The sequence below is a fragment of the Gavialis gangeticus genome, unplaced genomic scaffold, assembly GCF_001723915.1.
Source record: "Gavialis gangeticus isolate Ggan-Ray unplaced genomic scaffold, GavGan_comp1, whole genome shotgun sequence".
NCBI classification, from domain to species: Eukaryota; Metazoa; Chordata; order Crocodylia; family Gavialidae; genus Gavialis; species Gavialis gangeticus.
This window is the reverse complement of record NW_017729015.1, coordinates 11750358-11773716: the sequence shown is the minus strand read 5'-3', so window position 1 is coordinate 11773716 and position 23359 is coordinate 11750358. Positions and strand designations below refer to the sequence as shown.

Genomic DNA, 23359 nt, shown 5'->3' with positions numbered 1-23359 from the left:
TTTTGAAACAATTCTTAGACACGCTTGAGAAGTGGCTCTGCATTTATTTCCTGGGGGGGGGGGTTTGCTTTAAGACCCTTTGATCAAGCAGGCAGCTGGATTTGAGGACAGAAGAGAATGCAGGGCTTGGGGGAAAGTAAAAGGGCAAATTAGGCTGTTTCTTTGTCCCTGCACTATTCCATGCCAGACTCGTACGTGTGGGCTGCATTTGACTTTCCCTCTCCCAGCTGCTGGTCACTGCAATCAGGGAAGCGATCTGGGATCAGAGGAGACAGGAGCATGAGCAAGTCTGTGGAAATGTTTTTAGGAGATAGAATGATGAAAAGTGGTGAGGATCCAGGACAAAAGTCCACTAGGATCTTTCCACTGGCTCCTGTAGGCATTGGATCAGGGAGTGGGGTTTTTGTGTGTCTCTGTGCAGGAAGGAGGAGTAGCCTGGGGAGCGGGGAGGTCTGTTCCACTTCTGGCTGGCTCTGTTGCAGCCCAGAGACCCATGATTTCTGCCCCAGGCACATACAGATTCTCCCCAGACTGGCCCAGCTTTGCCTTTGGAAGGCCCTCGCTTGCTCTGAACACCATTTAATTCCATATAATGCCCCAGCAGCCCCGACAGGGCTGGACTTCCCACCCTGTGAATACAGGGCTTGTGACTCAAGTTACATGCTTATGGCAAGGGGCCACTGTGCACTGGCCATGGCCATGTCCCTGAAACAAGCTAAACCCAAGACAACCTGAGTAAAGTCCCATCCCCACATGCAAGATATAGAAACTGGGTGGCATCCCTTTAAATAGTTTGGGGCCCCACTGCTGGCCCTCCCTGCCTTCCTTTACAGAAGTCACCCCAACCTAATAGAAGAGCAGTGCATATATGCAATCACTCCTTTGTGTGTGTCCAAAATTCATAACTAGGGGTGTTGGGAATCTAAGTTTCTCTGTGCAGTTTCTTTACACTCATTGCTGTGTACAGAGCAGACACACCCCGGCCTGGTGAAACTGGGCTGTAGCCAAGCCACTGGCACAGATGTGGCATTCCCTTGACGAGACAATAGTAGTTACAGTTTGGGGCCTTCCTGGGCCTACAGGCATCCCGCGGTATCTCATTGCACTGATTCATCATGTTCAGTCCATGGGCCGCACTTGCAAACACCTGGAGTACTTTACCCACTGGAAACTAGCTGAACCAAAGGTGGAGGCTGTGTATGTCCAAAGGATTTGGGAGTCAACCTTTATGGCTTTCCAGCAGCTCCTGCATTCACTGCAGCTTCCTTTGCACCAGCTTCAACTTCTTCTTGGGTCTGTTCTGAAGCCAATGGGAGACTTTCAAACAGGCCTTTTATCAGGGTGTTTGTATCCTGTGTAAAGTGCACCTGGTAACTTCCATAACCTGCTTGTCCGGTCCAGGAAAGCCTTAAACCATCTCACAATGTGTTTCATTGCCATGGGTACATTCTTTCTGCATAACTAGTGCAAACACCCACTGAGCGGGAGTCGACAGAGCTGAACTGGCCACGATCTCCAGACACCACTTGGAACCAGGGTGGTTGGCCATTGTGGGCCTGATGAACACTGTCTGCAAAGGGTGGCAATTATCATTTTTCCCCCTGATAGTTTTGGCGATGAGAGAGCAGCAGTTTCATGCTAGCATGTGAATTTGTAAAAGGGCCAGTCTTACCCAGAAATGTTCTGAACATTTGCAAGTTGTGCAGACTTCAAAAGAAGTTCTGTGTTCAAATGAAATGTTCAGATGTTGTGGCATTTGCTCAGGAAGTACAGCCCTGGTGTTAACACACGTGAGCTATTTCAGCCCATAAACCGTGTATTTTGAGCAAAGAAAGGCAAAATTTGGCCTTTCCACCACAGTGCTGCCTCCTCCCCTTTACTAATTCCAAAGATCTCTTTGGAGAACTTCAAGTGTCATCCCATACCCTTGGCAAGGTCCTCACTGGTGTCACTTGTCCAGTTATTTTCAACAATTGAAATTTGCCTCTGTCCAGAGAGCAAGGGAAAGGCCACTTACATCCCATGCTTCTGGGCTTTACTGGTTGCCACCTGGGCCCAGGAAGGAATTCGCCCCCCCCCGCCTCCCTGTGTTGCTACAGAGTTTTTTCAGCTTCCTCAAAAACATTGCGTGTTGGCAGCCAAGGCTGGAGATTTTTGGTTGGGATGTGTGAATACTCCTGCTGGGACTCATCCCAGAGGTAACTGGTTAGAGGATCTTGCCCCACTGCTCATGGTCACAATGGTACAGACTTGTGGGGGAGGGGGGGGCTGCCTTCCTCCATAGTGGCATGGGACATCACCCTCTTCCTTGGATCTCTCAAGTGTATTCAACAATCCTGGCAGTGGCAGGACATGGGCAGTGCCCTCATCTCCCTGCTTGCCCTGTGACAGGTTAGGGTGTTCTTGGTGTCTTTGGGCTACAGTCCTTGTAGTTAAGTGACAGGGTGGTTGGTGTAGTTTTAGGAATATGTTAGCACTTGCAGTATTGCCAACTCTCATGATTGTTTGGTGTTGTTCTTAAAGTCTGCACTTCAGGAATGTGAAAAATATAGCTCTTTCTGATAGATAGATAGATAGATAGATAGATAGATAGATAGATAGATAGATATTTCACATTCCCAAAGTGTAGACTTTAAGAACAACAGCAAAAATCATGAGTTGGCAATATTGCATCTTTATGGGATGGTTCAGACAGGAATGATCAGCCTTATAGTTTCATAGTTTCATAGATTAAGGGTCGGAAGGGACCTAGTAGATCTTCTAGCCCGACCCCCCGCCAGGGCGGGAGAACAACAAAACCCCAAAAACAAGAACGGGACTCAAATGAGTCCAGCCAGGTAGGCATCCAGCCTCTTCTTAAAGACCCCCAGGGTAGGGGCCAGCACCACTTCCCCTGGAAGTTGGTTCCAGCTCCTAGCCACCCTAACTGTGAAGTAGTTCTTGCGGATGTCCAATCTATACCTCCTCTCCATCAACTTGTGCCCACTGCTTCTTGTTATGCCAGCGGGCGCTAGGGGAAACAGCGTCTCCCCCAAACCCTTCTGGTCCCCCCTAGTGAGTCTATAGACGGTCACCAGGTCCCCCCTCAGCCTTCTCTTGTGGAGGCTGAATAGGTTCAGGTCCCGCAGTCTCTCACTGTAGGGTCTGCCCTGTTGTCCCCGGATCATGCGGGTGGCCCTCCTCTGGACCCTCTCCATGTTGTCCACATCCCTCTTGAAATGGGGCGCACAGAACTGGACACAATACTCCAGCTGTGGCCTGACCAGCGTCGCGTAGAGGGGGAGGATCACCTCCTTGGCTCTACTCGAGATGCACCTGTGGATGCACGACAAGGTCCGGTTAGCCCTGCCAACCATGACCTCGCATTGTCGGCCCATGTTCATCTTGGAGTCAATAATGACTCCAAGATCTCTTTCTGCCTCCGTGCTCTCAAGTAGGGAGTTCCCCATTGTGTAAGTGTGCTGCTGGTTCCTACTGCCCAAGTGCAGCACCCTGCACTTGTCCGTATTGAAACGCATCCTGTTCCTGTTAGCCCACCCCTGTAACCTATCCAGATCCTTCTGCAATCTCTCCCTCCCTGCTAGCGTGCTCACCTCCCCCCAAATTTTGGTGTCATCAGCGAATTTAAACAGGTTACTTTCCACCCCATCATCCAGATCGCTGATGAAGAAATTGAACAGCGCAGGCCCCAGGACCGAGCCCTGGGGTCAGCAAAATTGGAGATGTGACCTCTTGCAGTCCCTTCCAGCCCTATGTTTCTACTATTCTGTGACCTTTTTTATGCACAAGGAAGTATCTCATTGGCTTTTTGCTTGCCATACACACAGGAGCAAATTTTATTCAACACGAGTGACTCCATAAAAGTTAACAACATGGGTATTCCCTCTTAGTCTCTCTCGCAGACTCCTATATCAAAAGAGACACATTTACAACTGCAGAGATGATTTTGTTAACTTACCATCACATGAAATCAACTTGGGATTTAGAAAGCCAGCCATCTTCTTGCTGTCTCTCACATCACCATCCGCCATAAAAATTTTGCAGTCGAGACTGAACTGATAATTGTCTTGATGAGGCAAATTCCTGGAGCTATGTGGACTCCTGCTGGGTGGCGGTCATAGGAGCTGCTGTTTGCTTTTTTCAGGGAAGCAAATGGCTCTGGCTTAATGGTGCAAGACGACATTTTCCAAAGGGACTACTGATTTCGAGATATGGTTAAAGGTCCTGCCAAGCACCTGCTGCTGAAAAATCAGGCCCCTGGGAGCATCTGTTCGAAAAGCATAGACAGCAAGTATGAACCAGTGAGGAATAAGGGCCTGTTTTAATATCATTGCTTTTATTTTACAATTCGGAGAAGGTTCAAATTCTGCTCTGGCTTCAGCTGCTGTGAGCAAGGAATACTATTGCAATAGGCTGGCCTGTGTAGACCTACAACTGGTCTAAATGGTCACAAACTGACAGAGAACAGATTTAGGCTAGACATCAGGAAAAACTTCACAGTAAAGGTGTCCAAAAGTTGGACCGGGCTTCCAAGGGAGGTGGTGCTCTCCCCTACCTTGGGGGTCTTTAAGATAAGGCTGGATAGGCATCTGGCTGTGGTCCTCTGGCCCCAGCACTCTGTGCTGCCCAGGCAGGGGGTTGGACTCGATGATCTGTTGAGGTCCCTCCCAACCCTAACAACTATGAAGCTATAAACACAAAGAGAATGAAGTCTTTAAATGCTGCTCTAGGTCTGTTCCACAGCTGATAATCCCCAGCTGCGAGGCCTGCTCCTTTGCCTCAGGAGATGATATAGCATATTGCAAAGGAGGACAGTGTCATTAGCCCCATTTTGCAGATAGATCGACTGAGGCATGGGGCCATGAAGGGAGTTACACGAAGTCACCCAGCAGCAGAACGGAGAGCAGAATCCAAGCTTGGGCTTGGTCCACTAAACCGTGCTGCATAAAGGCAAGCTGTGAAGCAAGAAAGAGCATTAAACCTCCAAGGAAATTAAGCCACCCACCCAATGCTTTTTCCAGTTCATTTAATCCGAGCCCACAAAAGGCCAAAAGTGTAAGGTCAGGGCGAAGACGGGACCAACCCTTCCTGTTTTGTGCATCCCAGGCAACAGAGAGGTTTAATTTAATACACAGAGACTCATTACTGAAGTAATGAACAAGCTTGTTAGCTACACAGTGATCAGCCATCTGAAACTAAGGAGGCTGGTTAAGAATGCGTCCGCTCCTGGCACACGGGTAAAACCTGAGCTGGATTCTCTGGGGCCGAGTGCTGCTTGGCTTGTTCCACTGCTGCAACCTAGCAGGTGCCAAAATCTCCTTCAGGAGCTCATGCCACAGGGTGCTTGAGCTTCACCACGAGCCTGGCCGTTCCCATGAGATCTTTGGGTGCAAGGAAAGAAACCTAGTAGGACCATACTAAAACATACTAGACCAGGGTCCTTCTGCCATGCCGGTGCGTTATCTGCCAAGGATCCCAAGAGGAAGGACAACCTTTATATTCTCCTCTCACCGGTTCACAAACTCGATCCACACAGCATTGCACACAGCCCATCTGGGAGAAGGCAGCAGGCGACATGCTGCACAGCAGCGGGAGAAGAGTTACTTTGGCCGAGGGCCTGATGCAAACCCCAGCCCCTTCCCTGCTCTTAGGAACAGGGCCATGGGGTCGTTAAAGTCCGCGCAGCGTAGAGCGAACCTTGGCATTGAGACCTTTGGTGGCTTTGAAAGGAGAGGTGAAGGCAGATGGACTTAGTTTGATGTTTCAGGGCAATCCTTCAGGACCGGGGCAGTGCAGAGATGGAGCTGGCCAAGAACTCAGGGCAGGAAAGCCTTGAATTAGAAGCAAGTTAAATGGTACAAATGGGAGGCGCTTGCTCCCAGCACAAGGAGCTGCCTGAGACGAGGAGGCCCAGAGTGTGAGAAGGAGGTGGAGGGGGGCATGGGGGACAGGAGGGAACAGCAGACATAGCTTGAGGGGGAAGGCCCCAAGGCAGCTGCTAGAGAGCTGACTGCTAGCGCTATGGAGTGGCTGCGGTCCCCATACAGCCACCAGGCGCTGCCATGGCTTGGGCAATGTCTGGATGAGGCCCTGTGCTGTCCCATGGGAAGACAAAGCTATTGGGGCTGGTGTCACTGAAGACTGGCAGCACCCCAGGCCAACCACAGTAGGTGCTGAGATAGCGACAGGGGCCAGGAGTCCAAGTCTTGCTCCCTGCCTCTCCTCCTGCAAAGGGAGCTGTTTCCTAACTAATTACAGCGCTCCAGTAGCAAGCGACTGAAGTGGTGATTCAACTGGAAATGTTAATTGGCCAATTATTTGTTGCGTCTCCCCTCCTAGACTAACGCTGGCAGCCCAGGGCTTCTTAGTAACATGAAAGGAAGTGCCCTAAATAACTGCTTAGGCTTGCAGGCACTTGGAGTGAATGAGGCTCTTGCATTTTGGAAGCAAGGCCAATATCACTAAGAGCCTATTTGCAGAGGGATACCCCTCATTGCCTTCAGCCAAGGCCCCCAGAGGTACCTGCTGGGAGGAAAGCTATGATGGGTTGGGCCCATGCTCTGGAAGGGACGGCATAGGGCTGCCCACTTGTGCATTAGTGCTTGTCCCCTGAACCAGGTGCACTGTGGCGCCTTCTTTCATCTGGTCAGAGGTCCCTATCCGTTCACGATCTTGGGGCAAGAGATGGAGGAGGTGGGGACCTCCCACAGGCCCTGGTGTCTCGGTCTGTGCCACAATGGTATTTTCGGTGCAAAAATGTCGGGGCAAACCAACCCATCTTTCAATTTGTTTCCTGGAATTTGTGGATTAAATCATGATGTCTTTCCCATGCCATCCAGATCCACCCTGCTGGTCCCCTTGTGGGCCCAACTGAAACCTTCTGACCACCTTCTAAAACCATCCAAGGGTGAAGGAAACAGAGCTTTTACACCAAAGGTTTCATTCCTCCTAAGGCCATTCTGGGGTAACGAATCCTTCCACTAACTTTGGCTCTCTGGGCTCAGAGGTGTTCCCCTCCCCCCCATACCCGCTCTGTAGTGATCGCTCCCCATGGACATAGCTAGTGTGGGACTGGACGTGCCTTAGTGCACTCCCAGCTTCTGCAAAGAGCGTCTTTCTTCTGCTCAGTGCTCTCAACCCTCCCTACTCCCACACCCCACTCCCAACAATAGTTAGGAGTAAAAGCCTGAGTCGTCTGACTTAGACCAGCTGATCTCAGTGGAGTTGCTCCCAATTTGGACCGGTCCAAGTGTGTAAAAGGTCAGCATCTTGTTGTCTGAGGCTTTTGGTTTGCCCATTTCATCCTGCCTTGCTAATAAACCCAATAGCCAGGGAATGAGTGAAGAGACTGAGTCACTCTGCAAACCGGCCGTGACTCAGAGGGCCAAATGAAAACAGCACAGCAATGTCGTGCTGCCGTCTGACCCAGATTAAGCCAATGCTCACTTGGGATGGGTCACCTTTCCCTCCCAGAGGGCCTGGGGCACATCCCAGCTCTGGGCTTGGCAAGATGAGATTTCCAAAGGGGTGAGGTATCCGTGCCCTACTGAAGAGAGAGCTGGATGCTTTAAATCCCATAAGTCCCATAAAGTCCCCTGGGAATACATGAACTGGGATCTGCAAAAGCCTGCTGGGAACGCTCATAAGCTGCACAGACACCGCCCCATGCCAGACACTTGCTCTGTACCCAAGGCAGCAATGGGCATCCACTCATCCCTGCTCAGATCCCCCGCTGGAGCACATGGGCCAGTTTACAGAGAGCAGGGCAGGTATACAGGGCAGGTCCCAGGCCCTGAGATTTTAAGCTACTAGTCCTCACCTTGCTGAGCCCCGTGAGCCACACCAGAGAAAGGGAGAAGCCCTGTTCCCAGTGGAGCAATTCTCCCATCTCCGGGGACCAAGACAGCGCCCTCGTGACAATCCCTCTCTGCCAGCATGCTGCCCTGAGGGGTTGTGGAGGACTCGAGCTGGGTTAGAGTTGGGGGCTGGGTTTCTGCACAGCGGTAGGTTGCTGCTCTCCACAGCTTTTGCCTTTTCCCCGTTGGTAGAAACTTCTTGCCCCAAAGGGGTTGAAGTTGCACTCCCCTTCTTAAAAGGATGCCCTGCTGAGTGCTTACTCTAGTGCAAGGGGGAAGCCTGGTGTGAGGCTCAAGGCAGCCAAAGGCAAGTTGTTCCCAAACAGAGGTACTGAGCAAAACTCCCTAAGACAGATCCTGGCTGCAGTGAATCCATGGATGTCGGTAGAACGGTGCCGGTTTCCTCCAGCGGGTGCCCCGGCCCATTGGTACTCATAGTTCTCCACTGATTTACCCCATCTGAGGATGGTGACTTCTGATCTTTCCCCTTGCAGTCCCTTCACCTTCTCTCTTTGTTTTCCCTTGGCTCAGGTGAATCTGGCCTCCCCCAGCAGCTGCCACCATGGACTGGAAGACACTTCAAGCCCTGCTAAGTGGGGTGAACAAGTACTCCACAGCCTTTGGGCGCATCTGGCTCTCCATAGTCTTCGTCTTCCGGGTGCTGGTCTACGTGGTGGCTGCAGAGCGTGTGTGGGGGGATGAGCAGAAGGACTTTGACTGCAACACCAAGCAGCCTGGCTGCACCAACGTCTGCTATGACCACTACTTCCCCATCTCCCACATCCGCCTCTGGGCCCTGCAGCTCATCTTTGTCACCTGCCCCTCTTTGCTGGTCATCATGCATGTGGCCTATCGGGAAGACCGGGAGAGGAAGAACCGGGAGAAGAATGGGGAAGGCTGCCCCAAGCTCTACAGCAACACGGGCAAGAAGCATGGCGGGCTCTGGTGGACCTACATCCTAAGCCTCTTCTTCAAGCTGACCATTGAGATCACCTTCCTCTACCTGCTCCACTGGATGTGGGACAGCTTTGACCTGCCGCGCCTGGTCAAGTGCAGCAACGTAGACCCCTGCCCCAACATCGTGGACTGCTACATTGCACGGCCCACAGAGAAAAAGGTCTTCACCTACTTCATGGTCGGGGCTTCCGCCATCTGCATCGTCCTCACGGTCTGCGAGATCTTCTACCTCATCTTCAAAAGGGTGGTCCGCCGCATGCGCAAGTGGGGGAAGACGTCCAGCAAGCCCTCAGTCACCTACAGTAAGGCTTCCACCTGCCGGTGTCACATCAAGCTGGAGCAGCAGGACAGCCAAGTCAAGAACAAGTCCTTGGATGCCCTCAGGGCCTCTGCTCCCAACCTGACCTTGATCTGACACAGCATCGAGGTGGAAACAGAGGGAAACTTCCCTGACATTACCAGAGACAAGACAGCTGCCAGAATTACCAGATTATTTCACTGGGACCTCAACAGCTACGGAAAGGTAAAGGAGAGGAGGCGAGTCTCGGGCCAGGGGGCAGGACCCCGCTTTGTTTCGTGTTCTCGACTGAGCTTCTTCCACGGAGATGTTTCACAAGTGGTGCGCTGCTGCTCTTTCATGGAGATAAGGCCCTCGCGGTGTGGGGTCCTCTTTCCATACATGGCACGGGTGTTTCCAGGCAGCTGGGTGAGGGCCGTGTGAGTCCAAGGGTCTCTGCTTCTCTTTCTTTACAAGATATTAGGACACCTGAGCTATCCTGCAGATAGAAGCTTCTCCTCTTCAAAATGCTCAGACATGCCAGAGATGAGGGGAGGACATGCCTTTCAGTCTTGGGTAGGTCACCACCATAAAGCGGCTGCTGTTAACATCTGTCTCGTGTTCTCTACAGACGCTGATAGGTTTGCAGCCATTGCTCCTCAAAGCCCTGCTGCGTCACACAAGAGGGAGATAAGCACAGGCTCAGCAGTTTTGATGAATGGTTAATGAAGTAGGGAGTTGATGGAAGGGGCCTTATTTTGGTACTGAAGAAGTAAAGGGATCTAAGCCTTGCCCCTGAACCACCATTTTATCATAGACAGAGTCCACGAGATGCCCAGGTAGCAAGCCACAGGGAGGATGTGATCTCAGTGTGCCCCGTTACTCTTTTGAATGGTTTGCAGGAGCTTCCAGCTCTCTCCAAAAGCCCCCATGCTGGACAGCAAAGATGCCAGGCACATCCCCTGCCACCTCCGAGATGCAGGGAAGGCAATAAGCTCTGCCTAGTCAATGTATTCATTAAGAGGGCTTAGCCTAACCTTGCTTTAATGTACTATTTACTGGTGGAGAAAGAAGCAGTGCCCCATGACCCAGCTTCTCCTTCATAGCCTGCCTGGTCAGAGACACGCGGTTCCACAAGGGAAAGACTTTTGCATATTTTCCGAGCAACACAGAGCCCAAAAGCAGTGATACAGCCCTGTCACACTGGACGACTACGAACCAAAATCCCAGCTCTGTCATTCCCCAGCCATTGAGGTCCTGGCCTGACAGTTTTCTTTTTAAGGCTCTGTTGTGTCTTAAAGTTCAAGCCTTGGCCTGTACTTGCTTCTCACTGGCCCTGTGCACATCCGAGACAAAATGAAATGAGTTCTCCCCTTGCTGACGGCTGAGGGAATCTGAATGGAAGCTCAAAGGGGTCAAAGGCATCTCCGGAAACAGGTGTCCATCAGATCACGCTTCGAGCAGACCTGCCCCTGGGAGATGGCTATGAATCAGTCATGGCTGGCAGCACATTCCCCATCTCAGGTTGTCTTCCAGCAGACTGGGATGCAATGAGCCCACAAGCTCTGAAGAGTAAGGGTTTTTTAAAGTGTTTTTTCTGAGTTGCTCCTGACTAAAATAAAGTACTGAGCAGATGCGCTTCAGTAAAGATAAGAAAATATCTTCAGCGCAGAGGCTGCAAAATCGGTGGACCAGACCTGTGTTTGCTGTATGGGCAAGCAGATCTGAGGTCACGCATGCAAAGGGCAAAGCTGCCTCCTTAGCCCTGCAAAACAACCCACCAGCCATCCCAGGGGAACCAGAGACCCCATGGTGTGGACAAATGAAGAGCAGAGGGAGAGGGTGAGGACTCACCACACCTCGATTCGGTCCCGGCACAGGTGGGTGGGGAGCAGCAGGCGTCAAACCAGAACACCGGGATCACCAAACCCAAGCCAGCTGTTCTGCACATCGGCGCTTCTCGCTCCCACCAAATGAGACTCACCGCAAGCCCCTTGACCACTGCATTGTGGATTTCCCAGGATGGCCATGTGTCCAGCTCCCTGCTGTGCTGGGGATATGTGCCTGGCTCCCAGGCATTTCCCTTGTGTACTCAACTGTGTAATGAAGAGGCCAAATAAACATTGCATCGTTTGTACATGCACGGGTCTCGGCTTTCCTGAGCAGTATGTGGGGTGGTGAGTAACCAGGGGGAAGGATAGCAGTGTTGGGGTGGGCTCCTTGCCTGTGGTCACAGACTCCGTGTATCCCACCCCGAGCACAATGGGCCTGCTGTTACATTTAGAGACTTATTGTGTTAGGCACTGTACACCCACATCCAGGTGGGACAGGCCATGCCCCAGAGACATTCAAGTCTAAATGGGCAAGAGGAAGAAAGAGAAACAGAGGCTTAGAGAGACCAAATGACTTTCTGCACAGTGGGTCATGGGGAGAGTCCTTGTCCAGTGCCCCTCACGCAGCCACTGCTCCCAACAGCTCATGGACATTGGTTTGGATATCATTTCTGCCACACGCAGCACTTCAGGGATGAAACATTAGAGATAAAGACGGCCACCAGAAAATACTGTGCCATCCCATCCCTGCTTGGGGAAGTCCCCGTTCAGTGGAGCTCATGCGGGGAAGGCAAGGTTACAGTGGTGGAAAAATGTCGAGCCGGAGGGGAGGGAGGCCGTGCTGCTGTGGTGGAAGAAAAGCGCCATTTGGCCCCTTGGTGGGGATGAAATGGAGGGGGACATAGAGGGAGGGGTGACTTGGGTGACTAGATGGGGTGAAGAGTTGGACACACAGCTACAGCAGAAGGGAGCCCCAGCCCCAAGTTTAGCTGCATGCTCAGATCCGGGCCCTAGCAATGCTAGGGGCACCTGGCAGGACCAGGCCGAGTCATGGCGCTTGGCGGGGGGCTCAGCCATGCTCGGTTCCACATTTGCTGTCCCCTTCACAGTCCTCCGACCTGCCGTGCATCATTAAACTTCCACTCAGCGTAGCTGCATGTTCCCCCAGGAAATCAGCACAGGATTGGCATCAATTATTCACTGCCCCTTGATAAATATTACAATAAATAGGAGCAATTGCCATTTAATCTGTTCTTAACCAGCCCGGGCTCCTCGCACAGGTCCTGCCAATGCTCCAGTTGTGCCGTGCCCACTCCTGAGCTCGCTGAGCAGGCCCCATTAACCCTTTCGGGGCACCACCCCTCCAGCTCCCAAGATTGATGCATCCCGTAGCTCTCAATGAGACGCCCACAGCACATTCAGCAGCACACGAAGTAGGTGGCTTCCAGATGTCACTGCAGTACAGAAATCCCTGCCTACCCAGAGGCACCTGTAAGTGCATTGCAGCTGATGGGAAAAGCCCCCTTCACCTCAAAAGGCTTCGGGCCAGGCCCTGAGACAACAAGGGAAAGAAATCTGAACCCTCACATCTGCATATAAATCCCCCGTGTTGATCTCTGCAAATCTTTCCTCCCTCGCCTTTGGGAGAATCTAGCACCCTTGAAAACTTAAGGCTGGCTTTGCCAGGGCTCAGTACAAGTCCAGCCGTGCTACTACAGAGGCTGATTTCTGACTCCCAGCCCTGGGTCATGGGGAAGCAGGGGCCAGCCCCATTAGCAAGGATCATAAGGATCGGCTTTGGCTTGACTTGCTCTGTGCTGCAAACAGCCATGCTGAGAAACAGTGATGTTTGGACCTGGGGAAGGGTCCACTGAAGTGGATCCCATGACAGGGAGGGGGTTTTCTCAGATGGTAACATGTTCCCACACTGCATGCAGCAGATCAGAAATGCAGAGGGCCTCTGAATAGAGAATACCTACTGCCAGAGCACCGGACACCCAGGAAGAAAAGGCAGGGCAACATAGCAGAGCAAGGGCCTGACATAAGAATCAGGCTCCAGGAACCAGGTTGCATTGGAGTGGCCACTCTAGGCATGTTCCCCAGCAGCATCCGATGCAGTGGGCATGATCCCACGCATTACCTACACAAGCACGAATCAGGAGTCACAGCTTTGAAGGGGGGACCCAACCCACAGCAGACCTCAAACAGCAGAGCTCTGTCACCTTCACGGGTAACAGCTTTGCATTCAGCCGATTGGCAACAGCTGAGAAACCAGCCTGCTGGACCAGGAAGGGGTAAGAGAATGGACCCAGCCAGTGGCTATGAATCAGAGCAAGGGAAAAGGTAGGACGATGAAGGAAGAGTCAGGAAACTGGACGCGATTCCAGCTGGGCCCTCTTTACTGTTTGCGCAGCACTGTGCCCTGCCAGGAATGTCATTACTGGGCGTTAAATAATAGCTTATTAGTTAAATAATAGCTTATCCACAACAGCTATAATGATAGCTATGAAGTGTCTTGTTCTACCCTTCCCTGTCATTCCCACACTTCTTTTAGGAGCAAATGTCACTAGTGGCCATTTCAGAGCAATCCATGTCCTGGATATGGACTGCTTTGGCATCACCTTGGGTCAATTTGAAATCCTTCACCATGCTGGGCCAGCAAGCTAGCTCAGTGAATGCACATACGCTCTACGGCCCATACCTTCCTGGCTGACATGGATGGAGATAACATAGCCTAGCCAGCCTTGTGCAACACGACTACCAGTGACTGGATGTACAGCCATCCGCCGCTCAGCTAGAAACCCGCACATCACCCAGATAACATCCAGGGGGACTTTCCGACGCTCTCAGCCCTGGTTTGGCGCGACTTCCAGTAAAGCCAATGGGCTTTCAACACATTCATAAAATGAAGCACTTGCTTCGTTACTTTGCCGAATCAGGGCCTGGAGGTTGAAAGCCTGGTTCTGATGCTCATGGTGACCTGCACAATTGCATCTCATGCCAGCAGCAGCCTTTGGAGGCACTGATTATAATCAGCGAGAGAGATGCAATCTGGCCTGAATTGGTCACATTCTTTGACCCTTCAATCTCTGGGTGCCTAACTCACGGGTGGGGATTGCTGTCCCTTTAACAATGTCCACAATAACCCTTCCATACAGCTGCACATAGCCTTCAGCAGAAGTCTATGGCTGTTCCAACAAGGGAGCTCTGCTTAAAATTTGATGACGTGCTATGGCCCCTGTATATTTAATTAATCTCTTTGCATTAGATCACTGCGTTCCTTTAACCGACTAAGGGGTTTATTTATGAGAGACAGAAACTGCTCCATATTTAAAAGAGCTCCTCATTGAGGCAGGACTTCAGAGGATGAAGCTTTGCCCAGACTCCTGCATCCCTGTAGTGCCACCCAGTGTCCAAGCTGGCAAACGTCACCACAGGGAACAACACAGATCCCTTCCCCAGTTTGATTCTGGAGCTTTCTGCTCCCACCAAGCTCCCAAGACAGGATGAAGGGAGAGGCTAGGACCCCTCCTTGGGCACCTCACCATCTCCAGCAAGTTTCTCCTCACTGTTCCCCAGGGAGGCCCAACACTGCCAGGATCCGCACAGTGCAGATGAGGAAACTAAGGCTCAGAGTGATACTGGGGGAAACTGGGTTGAGTGACCCACGGGAACAGAGTATCCAGGTTGTAGCTGTATTGGTCTAGAGGAAAAAGGCAACGGGGACTTGTAGTAGAGATGATATCTTTTATTAGACCAGCAAGCTTTTTGCAAAAATTAAGTAATTTTTTTTTGCAAAAATCTTGTTGGTCTAATAAGAGATATCGTCTCTACTACGAGTCCTCATTGCCCCTGGAACAGAGGCACTTGGGAAACACACATCCTAAGTGACTCGCCCCAGGTTGTAACAGGGAGTCTGGGGAGCAGACAGACAGACGTCTCAGGAAGGAAACAGGGCTGAGGGTCTTGCCTGGACACCAGGAGACACGGGCTCCTTTCCTTGCTCTGTCCAGCCACTTGGTTGGTGTGCTCCCCCCTGGACAACCTCACGGGATAATTTCATAGATTTCATAGACATAGGGCTGGAAGGGACCTTGGAAGATCATTGAGTCCAGCCCCCTGCCCAAAGGGCAGGCAGTCAGCTGGGGTCATACGATCCCAGCAAGATAAGCATCCAAATTTCCCTTGAAGGTGTTCAATGTAGGTGCTTGACCCACCTCCGATGGCAGGCTGTTCCAGACCTTGGGGGCTCGGACAGTAAAGAAATTATTCCTTATGTCCAGCTTGAAACAGTCTTGCAGTAGTTTATGACCATTCGACCTTGTCATCCCTTGGGGCGCTCTGGTGAACAAACGTTCCCCCAGATCCTGGTGGTCACCCCCAATAAACTTATGGGTGGCCATCAGGTCACCCCTGAGCCTGCGCTTTTCCAGGCTAAAGAGCCCCATGGCTCTCAGCCTGTCATCGTAAGGTCTGCTTTCCTGACCTCCGATCATGCGCGTGGCTCTTCTCTGGACTCTCTCAAGCTTCTCCACGTCCTTTTTGAATTGTGGATCTATCAAGGTCCCAATCCATAACGATTGGGACCTTGATAGATGTCATGAAACAAAACAGGTTCCACTTTGTGTCCACTTCTGAGGTCATCCAGGTCCAGCAGATGAAGACAGGGCTAATAATTCACTGCCTTCCCCCCCTAAACTCAACCCATCGGCCCAAGCAGGAATTCCCCAACTGCTGCAGGGAAACAGGGACCTGGACGCCTGCTTCCACCCCGGAGGCCAAAGAGCAGCAAGGCCCAGAGCTCACCAATGTCACTGCCTAGCAAAACAGAATTGCTTTTCTGCGGGCTTGGCTGGCCGGGGAAGTCACGGCTCGGGTAGCGGCGTGAGAGGCAATGAGCGCTGGCCGCTTTGCACTGACCTGCTGGTGCATGCACAGAGTACACGGCAGCTGCTCCCCTTGCAAAGAGTGATGGTGCTCACTGGAGCCACACGTGGAGTTCACATGCACTAGCAAACACAACTTCCCTGCACAGACAAGCCCTCAATAGCCTGAATAGGAAGTCGGAAGCTTAAACTCAGGCACCCAGGGAGGAGAACGGTGACCTAGTACATCCCCTCCGTTGGAGGGGGGGCAGAGAGGGGAAGGGATGCTGGATGTTGGTGGGGGAATCCTTTTCATCTGCTAAAGCCCAATAGGAAGGTCTGTGGATGTCAGCCTTCATTGCCAGGCTGTGCAGAAAACAGAGGAGGAAGCCACAGTGCCCAGCACAGCTCCAGGCTGGGGAAAAGCAGCACTGGGCTGGAGAGAGCTTTGCCTTCCCCTTCAGGGGAACCACAGCTTCCCTCAGGGCCTGCAGGACAGACAGTTCCCGCCGTGTCCGAGGGGTGGCATTGCTCTCCAACAGCTGCCAGGGCCGTGCAGGAAGGGGGAGAGCTGCAGGGTTATAGCTGCCTCCGGCCCTGGGGTACAGGGGTTTGTACAGCAGGAGAGGGAGGGACTATGGGCTCAGCTACCCCCGTCCGGCGCTGGGTATCGGCTGCTGGGCAGAGCCCCGTGCGTGTCAAAGGGAGAGTCTGCACACAGCAAAGAACAGCCCGGCCTGCACCAGAAATAGACCTGGGGGCGTTTTAAACAGGGTTGAATTAACCCTGCAGACAACATTCAAGCATCGAGTGGGGACAAGGCTCAGCGCCTTTAAATCCGGCTCGGTGCTCCCCTCGAAACCCCACCCTCAGCCCTCTCTCATTGCCTGGTCCACCAGGTCCCTCACCACCAGCAACCTCCTCCCTGCTCTTTGCTAAACAGCCAACGACCCGCTGCCTTCTACTTCAGCCAGCGAACTGGTTTCCCACCCCCAGAGCTATTCGCCCTTGGGAGACAGCCCCCACGCCACCCCACATCTCCCCCGTTGGGTTGGTTCTGCACTGTGCTCACTCAGATGCCACATGGGAGTGGGGCCAGGCCCCTTGCAGCAGCTTTTGAACCCTTGCTGGGTCTCAGATCCAGGTGTGGAGCTGCCTGCTAACTCAGACGCACAGGCCAAGCCATGCACTAGCACCAAGCCCCAGAAGAGCTCAAAGGTCCTCCAGAGTCTGCAGACACCTCCCTCCTGTTTGATTTCCCATGGCTTGATTCCAGTGAGCATTGAGTACCCACCTGTTTTGAAGGATTCGGCATTAGCTAGGAGGAAAAGGAGACAGGCAAGTGGAGACGTACCTGCCCCGAGGCTCACAGCCAAGGTTTACCAAGGGAGTTCGCTGGACTTCTGCAACTCCCAGGAAATAACCAGGCCAGCTTCCAGGACAGCACAGTGGCCAGCTTCAGGGGAAGACAGAAGTACTGACCAGCCTACCCCAGGGCACAAGCCTACCCCCTGCAAGCCTCGCTGCTGCCAGATTCTCAGCCCCTCACTGTTTCCATGCATTGCCCTGGCGTGGGATGCTCCCCACAGCCCTGCCCATGTTGGTTTTGGCTCTGAGGGCCTCCTGACCCGGACTGAGGATTATTATTTCAGTCTCGTCTGGCTTGTTTTCCTCCATTTCCTATTTCCACGAGGCCCTGGCTCTGTCTGCGAGTCCCTTTAAGAGCGACGTGAGCCCACCAAGGCCGTTGTACCCCCTGCCCCTAAAAATGCTCTTTCCCCCTATTCCAGTGACTTCGTATTGCACCAGCAGGCAGGAAAAGAATGAAGTCACCACTTCCCCCCCTCAAAACACCTGTCCCAACAGCTGGCCCTTTAAAACCAGGCTCTGCAGCTGGACTCTTTGCTTTACCAGCCCCTCTTCCCACCCCTGCTTCCTGCAGCTCCTCCCCTCCTGGGAAGTGACTCTCCATAGCCAAGTTTTCCCTAGAAGCATCCCAGGGATTCGGGTGGGCAGCACCGGCTTCGCTTGCTTGCAGCCACAGGTGGGGCAGGCAGGGTGCTCCACTCCCAGCAGCAGGTCAGCAGGGACTTGGGCTACGCAGCTGTGCCTGGTGCAGGTGAGTAAATGCCAGCTGTTGGCGTGCTGCTGGGTCTGTTTTCCAAGCAAGCCAGTGACATGGGAACTGCAGGCTTTATGCCCCCACTAAGTGGCTGGTGGGGGGGGGGGCAAGAGTCATGAAAGGGGCTGTGGGAGGTTACAGAGAAGGGATAATGCATTAGGGCTTGGCTTCCTGCTTCATGGCATGCACCTTCCAGCCTCACTTCAACCCACCTACATCTACTATCTCCCTTCTGCTTAGGGTCCAGATCCCACTTCTCCTGGCCTTTGATTTCACTTTTTAAAAGTCAGTGGAGCCCTTAATTGGTTAATTGAAGGGGGAATAATTACAAAGGAGCTTCCTGCCTGCTTCCCTTCCTGGGCCTGAGGGTTGACTGGCAGCTGGGAGTAGGAGAGCCTTGTAACTGGGACTGTGTGCGCTCTTGGGTGGTGAGTGGGGGGCTTGGGACTGTCCCCAGTTAGCTGCTGCTGCGCTGGGGATGCAATACCTCCTCTCTAGGAGCAATGGGGGTGCCCAGGCTGAGCCAGGAGCTGAGTAGCTATCCTCTGTTCCCTTTCTGTGGGAAGTGAGGGAGTTGTGCCCACAGCTTCTGCTTGGTGGTGGTAAGGGGGAACTGGGGTGGGGGTCTTGCCCCTGCCCCATGAGAGAGAATGTGGCCCCAGGGATGAGGGCTCCCACCCCAATAGGCAGGATAAATTGTAGGAGCTGGGGAGGGGATGGCTTGTTCCTGCCCTCCACCCTCCAGGTGGTGGTGGCTGCTGTTTCTCTGGGGATGTGGCCCTGATGGGAGTCCTTGAGCCTGGGAATAGTTTTGGGGGTGTCCCCTGCTGCACGAATTCAGCTCTGCCAGGGTGACTAGAGTCCCTGACTTGCTTCGGTGGCTTCTCTGCTCTGCCCCTTTCCCCAGAGCTGTTGTAAAGAGTGGGTGAGAGCTGCAGGGTTTCAGCTGAGTCTCCATGCTGGGCAGCACTAAAGGGCCGTGCTGGCTCCTTGTGAGAAGCCTGAGGGCTGCCCCGTGCTCTGCTTCCTTAACGGAAAGCAATGAGCTGTCCTGCCTGGCTCCCTGATGGACAGGAGGAAACCGCTGCTTGCAGACCCAGCAATGTCTCTTGAAATGGACTCTGGCAGCATAAGGGACTCTTTGCTGCCTGATCTTATTTGGAAAGAAGGCTCTCATTCAGGAGGAGCTAGGACACCCTCCCCGAAGGAGCTGGGGAGCCTGGCTAACACCTTGCTGTAGCAGCTGGGTTTGAGCAGAGACCATGCTTTAGAGCAGCATTTCTCAGCCTGTGGGTCGCAAGAATACATGAAAGGGTCTTCAATGAATTTTAAAAATGCATTCTCCTTTAAAAGAGACAAATGTAGGAAACAGTTTCTTTTCCCTTGCAGGCTGTCAAAGTTGCAGCTTGCAAGGAGCTATCGGGGGGGGGGGGCCCACGCCCCACATGCATCCACCCCCTGCCCCACATGGGGAGGTTGGGACCTGAGGGTGGGGGGCAGCAGGTCAGGAGTGAAGGGCAGTGGGTCAAGACTGGCCATCGATGTTTACAAACGGGTCCTAGTACAAAAAAGGTTAAGAACCGCTGCTTTAGGGGTCTTGGCCACAAACCCACAAGGCACCTAGCAAAGATGCACTCCCTTTCCATGCCACTAAGGTGGCTAAAACAGTCCAACCAGCTCTGCATGAAGTGTGTACTGGTTTCAACTGGGACCAGTATATCCTGTGCTCCCTGGAACACCCCTTGTATTCCCCCAGTCTTACCCCACGCCGCCTTCCTGCAGTGATGTAGGCTCCCAGTGTAAGCTGAGAGACCAAGTTCCCTGATGCTAGAAAGCTTAGACCACAAAGTGAGGCTGCTCTCGAATACCAACCTGCATGCTGAACTGGCCAAGCCCCTATGCCTTGCTGGGGCAGCCTGTCTAGGGGGCATCACCCATTTGGTCACGGGATGCTGGCCCCAAGGAGTGGACTAGTGAGGAGTGGGAGGAGACCCCATGTCTCCTCTGTTTCGCACAAACAACCAAGCTGATGTGATTCTTGTTCTCTCTGCTGCCAGACCCTCGAGACCCCCTAAGAGATGGGAGACTGGGGCTTCCTGGAGAAACTTCTGGACCAGGTCCAGGAGCACTCGACAGTGATTGGGAAGATCTGGCTGACAGTGCTGTTCATCTTCCGGATCCTCATCCTGGGCCTGGCGGGGGAGTCAGTGTGGGGAGATGAGCAGTCAGACTTCTTGTGCAACACCAAGCAGCCAGGCTGCACCAATGTCTGCTATGACAAAGCCTTCCCCATCTCCCACATCCGCTACTGGGTGCTCCAATTCCTCTTTGTCAGCACCCCCACCTTAATCTACCTGGGCCATGTCATCTACCTCTCCCGCCTGGATGAGAAGCTGAAGCAGAAAGAGAGCGAGCTGCGAGCTGTGCCGATCAAGGACCTGAAGGTTGAGCAGGCCCTGGCAGTGGTAGAGAAAAAGATCTCCAAGATCTGTGTCACAGAGGATGGACACATCAAGATCCGGGGACCCCTCATGTGTTCCTATATCACCAGCGTGATTTGCAAGAGCATCTTTGAGGCTGGCTTCCTCTTGGGTCAGTGGTACCTGTATGGTTTCTCCATGCCAGCTGTCTTCGTGTGCGAGAGAGTCCCCTGCCCTCACAGGGTGGACTGCTTTGTCTCCCGGCCCACTGAGAAGACCATCTTCATTATCTTCATGCTGGTGGTGGGTCTCATCTCTCTCGGTCTCAACCTCACGGAGCTCGTCCACCTCTGCTGCAAGAACATGCTCAACGGCTTAAAGAAGATCTCATCCACGTCCCCTGCCGGCCTGGGTGAGGACTCCTTCCCGGATGAAAAGCTGTGTGAGGTGCCTGGTGGCCCATACCAGCCCAAGCAGTACCACTATCTGCCCATGAGCACGGCTCATGCTCCTCCCTACCAGTCTTACAATAAGCTGTCTAGTGAGCAGAACTGGACCAACTTCAACACCGAGGAGAACCTGGCCCTGCGCAACGGTAGCAAACCTTTGCCCAGTGGCTATGCTGCTAATGCCCAGTCCCTGGAGGAGAAGCAGACCAGCCGTCCCAGTAGCTCCGCTTCTAAAAAACAGTATGTCTGAGCATCTGCAATCGGGCTCGTGTCTTCTGGGCTGCCCCGCTGGAGGCTGTCACGGCTCACAGACTTTCTGGTTGTGTCCTCTTTCTTGGAGAGGCTTCTCCTCTTGGTTGATGGGCAGAAACCTGGTTTCCTCATGGGTCTGTGCGTAAAGTAAAGGTGCTGTAGATGTTGTTCCATGGACTCCTGTGAGCCCACAGCAAGCATGGGGGGGTCAGTGGCATGTGGTAGCCAACTGGCCACAGGTCCCAGTGCGGTAACCTTTTGGATAGTCCTGCTGAAACCTACACAAGACTGTTGGGAAGAGGACTGTCCTCTGGACAAAAGACCTTGAGTTAACTGTTGCTTCAAACAAGCTACACTTGGACTTCTTCTTTTTCCAGCTGCTGTCCCTGGAGGGCAGTTTATGTGACTTCTATTTTTTTTTTTAACACTGTATAAACATGGAAACCAAACCAAATCCCTTCTCAGCTGGGATCTTGGGTGGTTTGCATGGAAAACTAAGTTGTTCTTCCATGGGATAGAACTGCCACTGGATTCTCAGGGGAAGCTAATTGGATTGATATCCATAAAGCAACTATCAGGGAGAGGAGCAGGGGGCAAATAGTCCTTCCCTGACCAAGGGTTACGGCAAGTCAGTGGCTTCCAGCTCGGCAGGTCTTGGCTGTTTATAGCCTTCAGATGAAAGTAGTCGACAACGGTGGTGGAGAAAAGTGAATCTGGACCAGGGCAAGGAAAGAAATCCCCTTCTAATCCTGTTGGGATCTGCCTGCCTCCACGGTGTTGCCGGGTGCTGGCTTCAGCCTAGTGATCCCCTTAAGCAACACTTCCATATAGGCTTTTAATTGAAGCAGGTGGTCCTGAGCTGAAGCCACCTCTTTCCCTGGCTTCAGAGCCCCTTGCCCAAATGCTCTTCAGGAAAAAAACCCTAAAAGAAACCTAGCACTGGCTACTCGCTATGTGCTGTTGCCTGACTTCAGTAGCTTATTTAAGCTGTTAAGTGCCTTGCTACACTATGCCCCCCTTGAGATTGTAGTTCCCCGGGGGATGGCTTTGTGTCAGAAACTGCTGTAATGGAGGATACTGCCTGTCCTAAAACCCAGGCTCCCTTGAGCTGCCTGGTGGCAGAGCTGAGCTATATGCACTGTTCACTGTTTGTGTATAGAGCAATGTGCTGTTCATGTATCTATGTATGCATTTCTCCTGTACACGTCAGCAATAGTAGCCTTGCTGCTTTACCCTGGGTTCTTCCTAACTGCTAAGATTTGTCTAATTTTTGTTGTTGTTGGTCTGAGTGAAGGAAAAAAAAAAAAAGACAGTCTCTGCCACTGGATCTACAGCTGTCTGGCTAATATGAACCACCCTATCCATGTCCAACTCTTCTAGAAGACTTGCTGCACATCCAGCACTGAAAGGCCCATGTTCTGGAGTGTGGACTCTTGTGACACTGTAAGAACTTGGCTGCATCCAAAGCTGGGGGAAGGATAAACGCTAGAATTGAGTTGAGATGGTCCTTTTGGATGTCCAATGTTATGGATGGGGCCAAAGAACTCCTTCTTCCCACCTTTGTTCCTTGGACTCTGTCATTCAAGATGAGGATTATGCAAGTCCAGGACTGGTAGCGCTCCTTTCCATGCGTGGGGGCTTTGTGGGATAGGGTGGAGCAGCAGGGCACAGGTGCTCACAGCTGAGAGGGCTGCACTGCAACAGCATTAAAGTCACTTCCGCCTCTGGCGGCAGGGGAAGAAATTGGATGTCTCCTCTTCCACACAGGTCCTCTCCTGCTGTAGCAAAATGTCACCATGGGGGGGGAGAACAAACCTGTTGTTCCTGTTCTTAAAACTCAGGCTACAGTAAGCCGTCCCTGGTATCCCAAAGCTGTGAAAGCACAAGGATATGACTCAACATCCTTCTTTCTGTTTGTTCGTGTCACTAATTTTTTGGGGGGGGTTTTGTTCGTTCCGGAGACCAAACAAAGCACTGCAGATGCCTGTCCCAGCATAACCAAAGTACATGGACTCTGCTGGGAGTGGGTGGCAGACCGGAGTTGCTCTCCAGGATTTTTGTTTCCTTTGTATTTCTCTTGACAGACTTCAAACTTGCATCTCATCAAATAAAAAAGTGACCCAAATAGCTTGTGCTTTGCAAAGTGTTTCCTTGTCCCCTGCCCCAAGTCCCAATTTGTGTCTAGTTGGGTGGTTCTGAGAGCCGGCATCCCTTGGCAAGGTTTAAAGGGCTTTGCTCGAGGCAAGTTAAGCCAGAACCAGTGCGGTTTTAAAATCAAGTGTTCCTATAAAAATTGGCCTGGGAGGGATTCAAAAGGACCTGTAGTCTA

The 23359-nt window shown here is 52.5% G+C and overlaps 2 protein-coding genes across 3 annotated transcripts in view; both read left to right on the top strand.

Moving 5' to 3' along the window:
- Nucleotides 1–11229, top strand: part of GJB3 (gap junction protein beta 3) — an 11866-nt gene extending 637 nt beyond the window's left edge. The window contains exon 2 of the mRNA XM_019512236.1: nt 8388–11229. Within this exon, the coding sequence (XP_019367781.1) occupies nt 8419–9228 (810 nt within the window). The 5' untranslated portion in view covers nt 8388–8418 and the 3' untranslated portion in view covers nt 9229–11229. The remainder of the gene's footprint in view (nt 1–8387) is intronic.
- A 6465-nt stretch (nt 11230–17694) lies between these two features.
- On the top strand, nt 17695–23157 carry GJA4 (gap junction protein alpha 4). 2 transcript variants are annotated; one of them, XM_019512234.1, is made up of 2 exons: nt 17695–17906; nt 19967–23157. In XM_019512234.1, the coding sequence occupies exon 2, from the start codon at nt 19988–19990 to the stop codon at nt 21026–21028; it is 1041 nt and encodes a 346-aa protein (XP_019367779.1). In that variant the 5' UTR covers nt 17695–17906; nt 19967–19987; the 3' UTR covers nt 21029–23157. The 2 variants fall into 2 exon arrangements, with proteins under 2 accessions (XP_019367779.1, XP_019367780.1); XM_019512235.1 differs by lacking the exon at nt 17695–17906 and adding an exon at nt 18158–18337.
- Nucleotides 23158–23359: the final 202 nt, after the last annotated feature.